We start from the raw sequence: 6,000 nt of genomic DNA, 5'->3' as shown, positions 1-6,000 counted from the left end.
CCAACGCAGATGAATCCATCTGTAGCCTAGCCTCTAAGGGCCATCTGCTTGTACGCTTCCTCGCTGTCGCGCTGTCTTCTCTTTTTGTATCATTTACATTTGTTTTTCTTCTCTACCTTGATCTTTATAATAATGTATGCGTACGTTATATACAAGAATGGCGCCAGAGCTATTGTGTCGCACCGACTGGTGAGGGATTTCTCTCCGTCGTCCGAGAAAGACATCGCAAGCGGCAAAAATAAAATGATATATTGGCGCCAGAAGAAAGACAATGGAGATGGCGATCTTGAGGATTTCCTTCCCGGGGACGTCATCGAACTGGCGGGTGAGTGGCGTACAGTATGCTGTAAAGTGTGTGTGATCATTACGCCTTGTACATTTTTATCTTTTTTTTTGTTTGCTATCTCCGCGCCTTTTTTGGTACCATCGGCAGACAGTAACCGATTATAAGTAAATTTGTATGGCGCCAGTTGATCTCGCTGATTTTTTTTGTCGTTACGCTAATACCTTACGCATATGCAAACGTTTGACTGTGCCAGAAAAAAGTTAAGGCGGTTCACTAACACTGAAAGCTTGCGTATATCTGTGCACTGTAGAAGTAGGCAAATATCACGTACATATATTGTTGTGCCACTGTGCTCGCTGAAGAAAGCACTAAGATTATTTCGTTACCTTTTTCTCAGATGTGTTGATGAGCTTTAGATTTTGGAACTTAAGTGTACGATAAATGGCCGTCTATTCGAGAATAATTGAATAAAAAGGCTAGGGCGCCGACCACAACAAAACAAAAATGTAACGACGTTTCGGCACCCAGAAAGGGAGCCTTCTTTCCAATGCAAAGGCGCCCTTTCTGGATGCCGAAGCGTCACTACATTTTTATCCTGTTGTCGTGGGTGCTCTCGCCTTTCTATTCAATTTTAGATTTCTGTATAGAAGCATTGTTTCACCCATTGAGCCATCGTATCTCGCATTCCTAGAGTGCAGCTCAGCTCCAAGTGTGCCTTGTTGCTTCAAGAAAGTTTCCGTAACATCATTATAATGCTCCCTTTGATGCCTTGAATGGTGCTGTGTTTGTAAATTGTGTTGCAGTGAGCAATCACTTTGAGTCGCTGCAACATCAATTTAATTAAATGCATCAAACATAAGTGCATTTATGAACGGGTGTTGAAGCCAGGCTGCATTCTAAACCAAAGAGTTCTCTCACTCGACAATGCTATGCCTGTTTAGCCAGTGAGAGCAGTGGCATTGAATCAGCTGAAGCAGCACATCAGAAAGAACTTCAGTCTTTTACATTTTTATGCTACATAGGTCTTGGATTGAGTAGAACTTCTGTAACAAATACGGACAAGAAAGAAAAATTGTGATATCTTCACTGAAGAGAGGACTGCTTTTAGCAATATTATTCAGATACCCTCTTGAAACAGGCTACAGCAACAAGTTCACTGTGATCTAAGTGCATTGCTTATTAACCAGTGCAGTGCAAATCTTCTTACACTGCGCTTATGAACCTGTATCATTGCAAATAAAGCACAGATGTCTTGACAAAAAGGTATGCATTAAGTACAACATGCGCAAAACTTTACGTCACTATTCTGCGGGCAATCACCCCCTTGCCTTGGTCATGATTCACAATTGTTACCTTGGCAACTAGGTCACAACTAATGAGGCGTAGGTGATAATATACTTGGTACAGTAATAGCCCTTTGGCTTCTTTATTGTATCACGTCGTCCACTTTTAGTGTCTGTAGATTCTTAAAAGTTACGATGTCTGTCTAGCAGCTAGCTGCCAATATGAAATTATTCTTGTCCAATAACAAGTCCATAATTTACTACTTAGCTGCATAGCTGGCAGTCACCATTTATTTTAAAAGTGCTCATGTTTCTTTGTCAATAAAACTTTGCATGTCTTAATTATATATACATATATGCAGACTTTTTATCACTTGTGCATCAGCAATATTGCAATATGGTGCATTGCTTTGCCTACTGCACCTAATATCACTTTCTCTGAGTAGCCTTGCTGTGGTGTTGTTGTTACAGAATCCAAGCAGGAACTTGCACGAAAAGTGCAGAAGCGTCGTCTACGATGGCCAGATCACGTATTTGACGACGTTCTTGGGGTTTCCCCTAGTGAGGTAACTAAACTTTACCTGTGAAGCATCTCTGATAATTTATCCTGACAAATGTCTCAATAATCCGTTCTTTCTAAGTCTATTGAAATGGTAGCACAACAATTTTTGAGCGTGGCGAGAAAATGCTGCGAATCTGTTGCTGAAGCTCCTGAGAACATGTGAGTTATTCATTTTTAGCTCAGCATGTCACCTGAATCTTGCAATTATTCATCCAAGTCAGCTTGAACTTGCTTACTGTTCTCTCATAGTGATGCCGTAAACCATAATGACCACGCCCAAGGTTTTTGATCATTGGCCAATTTTAGACTCAATAATGGCATATAGGGACAGCTGCGACTGTGGGATTTGAAGACATGCTTGCTCACTCTCTGGCAAATGCTAAAAAAGTTTATATATATGTAATATTGCAATTATTGCTTAATATCTGTTGAAGAATGAAATTTTTTTCAGCAAATTCATTATCAGTGGTAATCAAAGAATCTGTGCATGTCAAGGCAGTACTCTGCAGCCATGCAAAGTATTCATGCAGTGTTGTTCGCAGGAAGAATTGAGCCAAAAAAGAAAGAAAGAAAAGGAAGGAGGTGGCAAAGCGGAAAGAAACGGAGACTATGTCAATGGATTGGCCTGCAGATGATTAAGCTGGGCATGAGCCAGAAAAAAATGGGAAGTATGCTTGATTAGAGCAGGAGATTATTTCCCTTAGAAAGAAGTTAGTGGAAGAAGGAAAAAGAATTCAAGATTTGCAAGACGTTGTGGTCAAAGGAATGGGTGAGCACTGCATGTTTGGTTCATAGAGGTCCTTGAAAACCTGGAAAATGCTTGACTTTGAAAAGTGAACTTTCAGTACCCTTGTTTCGATAGATAGATAAATGAATAACTTCATTCTTCCATCCATCCATCCATCCATTCATTCATCAAGAACTTTCAAGCTCTTTGGACGTGTTGGCATAGAATGCTCTCTTTGAAAACACCTTGAACCTCGGGGCCATGGCTATTTATTATTAAATTGACAGTACAACCTTCTCTTCTTTCTGTTATACATTTGCATTAGTGCAGCAAACTGTACATTTCGAAAATAATACACAGTGCAAGTTTGCATATTTTCTGCTTGTTCAAGCTCTGTCCTAATGTCCATTCAATCCTCAACCCTCATGCCACCTCATCTCGCTTTCTATCTTTTACTATCATCTTTTCATGAATTCACTTTTGCTTCGTGCATTTAGGTTGCTTTTTCTCGCTTTTTTCTCGGTGAAGTGAGTAGTTCATGTAGTTAATATGCTTTTAAAATGCCAAGACTTGCTAATACTAGGAAAATTCTTAGTACCTGTCCTGAACTGTTGTGTGTTGGGGCACTGCTTCTAATGACATCAGCATTGGACTTTTCTATGGTGTAGTGATAGTTAAAGCTTGTTCAAACACAGCAAAAGTTTTTGTTGTTTTCAATCTAAGGTAAAATCTAACATCCTCTGGTAGGTACTCAGAAGGTTCAAGTTGACTTGGAACCAAAATAGATTAAAAGAAGTTTTTATGAAGGAAATAATTAATGAGGCACTGAACATTTCAATTTTTTTTCAAGATGCTTTTTTCTTGAAGTGTTGGTACTAGTGCTGATAGATATGTGGCGTTTAACGTCCTAAAACCACCATATGATTATGAGAGACGCTGGCACTAATGCTATTGTGTTAAAACATTTGTCACCCGTAAACACTAGCTTGGTCTTGTTTTCACAAGGCTACATTCTTTCAACAAGCATGAAACAGCTAAATCAACCTGTTGTTTTCACGTAGCAGGTAGTATGCAGGTGGCAGCGATTTATTGTTCTTGTCAATGCTTTCGCATGAGCATGGCCATCTGCTTTTGTTTTTTATGCGATGGGAGTTGTCTCCACGCAACGTTTTTGTTATCCTTGGTTGCAAAATCGCTGCATTCATTCTGTTCATGGTTGCATTTTGGCTGCATCACATTCAATGTTACTGCCTACCTGGTCTGTAATTACCTGGGCTAAATATATGAGGTTTAAGTTTTTGTGCACAAAAACTGGCTATTCACACAAGCACTCATGTGTTAGCAAAAAAAAACAGTCATAGAAGACTTAAAGTACCTCCATTTCACAATTCCGGGTGTCAATTTTACAAACCGTTTCATTTAGCAAAGTGATTTAATTGTGATATTCAGTTTCAACTGGTTGTGTAGAAGTACGATAAATTTAGTCAGAGTTTGAAACGTCATATTCATACAAAAATTTCTCGTTGTATGCAGTGTTTCACAGGTTGAAACTGCCTTGAAATTTCTAGACTATGTTTGGATTCTCTGCTTTCAAATCTGTGCTAACCCTGCTATATATCGTGTTTCCATTTACCCCCTATCGATGCAGAAAAATTGCTGAAGAAAGCATGCTGCAACTGTACCAGTCAGCAGCAGAATGTATGTGCACATTAGTTATTTCAAAATGGTGTTCAAGGTCATTGAAAAGTGCATGATTTCTGTGTTGAGCTGGTTGGACAGGGCATTCATTGTGTGGGAAAGCAGCTTCGACCTATAGGAAAGTAGATGTTCATAAAAATGTTTTTAAAGTGTGCTTCTTCACCCACTGATTTTCATTTATTCGCAAGAAAGATATTGCACTAAATTCATGCAGGCCCTGTCCTCATAATATCCTTGACACTTACAGGAGTACTGACTGAAAATATTCAAGACGAGATAACTAGGGACTAGATTTATGTGAACTCATGCTATTTCCATGAAACATCAATGGGTAATACAGCCAGGAACAAACTTGAACATAATTTTAAAGTGTGTGATGTGCAATTGCACACAGCTATGCTGAAGTACAATGAAGAAACTTGTGACATTGCCATCAAATATATAGGAATGTGTACAACTAACCAACTATGACATCACTAGTATGATACCTGCCTTGCTTCACGTTTGTTTTCCCCTTCTGTTGTCAACTGCGTGCACATGTGCACGTGAGACTAAACGTAAACAGTGCATTACAATCTTGCATGTTAAAAGGCCCTGCAATGCTTTTCCATCAGCTGTGCTGAAGTGCATGTAATGCTGAATACTGAGATGAATGCAAAAATAATTATTTATATAGAGGCCCGGTAACAGAAATTATTAGCCTTTAAACTCTAAAACCCCAACTGATGATAAGAAAAGATGTACTCTGTTACATTTCACTCTCCTATTAACGTCAACTGGTTACAAGCACCGTGTGTTTTTTAGTGAGTTACTATAAGAACAGCCGCATGGTGGCCCTTGTGCAGCGCTCCTAGTGTCAGTGTGTAATTGTTTTAAAGTTGTCATAATAAAAAAATTATATAGTGTAATGAATTAATGAATCTGAATAACGGACGCTCTGCTGGCAATGAAGAAGACGACGATGATCGGTGGCTGCAGTAGTAGCTCGCGCACGCCGTTCGCCATTAGCCAGACCTGCCTGTTAAAGCTCATTTTGCCAAGCTGCGTCTGAACTTTTCTCGACGTACAACACCTCTATTTTAAGTGGTGGAGGAGCCGGGGTTCCCATCAACCTGGAACTTCGCAATCGGACGCTACCCTCACCGTTCACCATGACTGCTCCTGGCCCTTCTTAAGCTGCCTTACCAACGACAGTCTACTGTACTGGCGTGCCTCGGCAACGCGACCCACCAATTTTTCGCGGCAACGACGAACAAGACGTCGAGGACTGGCTCGTCGAGTACGAAATCGTAAGCGCTTCCAACAAGTGGAACGCCTGCGACCAGCTCACAAACGTGCGCTTTTACCTCGATGATGTGGCCAGCCTCTGGTTCAAGAACCACGAAGGCGAAATCACCAACTGGTCCGCCTTCAAGACCACCATCACCGCGGTCTTCGGTCGTCC

At 40.4% G+C, this 6,000-nt stretch overlaps 1 protein-coding gene across 1 annotated transcript in view; it reads left to right on the top strand.

Annotated features, from left to right (window-relative positions):
- The first annotated feature begins 277 nt into the window (after window positions 1-277).
- The window catches only part of LOC142774328 (uncharacterized), a 28,014-nt gene continuing 22,291 nt past the window's right edge, over window positions 278-6,000 (top strand). The window contains exons 1-2 of the mRNA XM_075874721.1: window positions 278-325; window positions 2,016-2,135. Of these exons, the coding sequence (XP_075730836.1) occupies window positions 278-325; window positions 2,016-2,135 (168 nt within the window). The remainder of the gene's footprint in view (window positions 326-2,015; window positions 2,136-6,000) is intronic.

This window comes from Rhipicephalus microplus, chromosome 10 (assembly GCF_043290135.1).
Source record: "Rhipicephalus microplus isolate Deutch F79 chromosome 10, USDA_Rmic, whole genome shotgun sequence".
Taxonomy (NCBI): Eukaryota; Metazoa; Arthropoda; class Arachnida; order Ixodida; family Ixodidae; genus Rhipicephalus; species Rhipicephalus microplus.
Note: the sequence above shows the minus strand (reverse complement) of the source record. Positions and strands in the feature narration are given on the sequence as shown.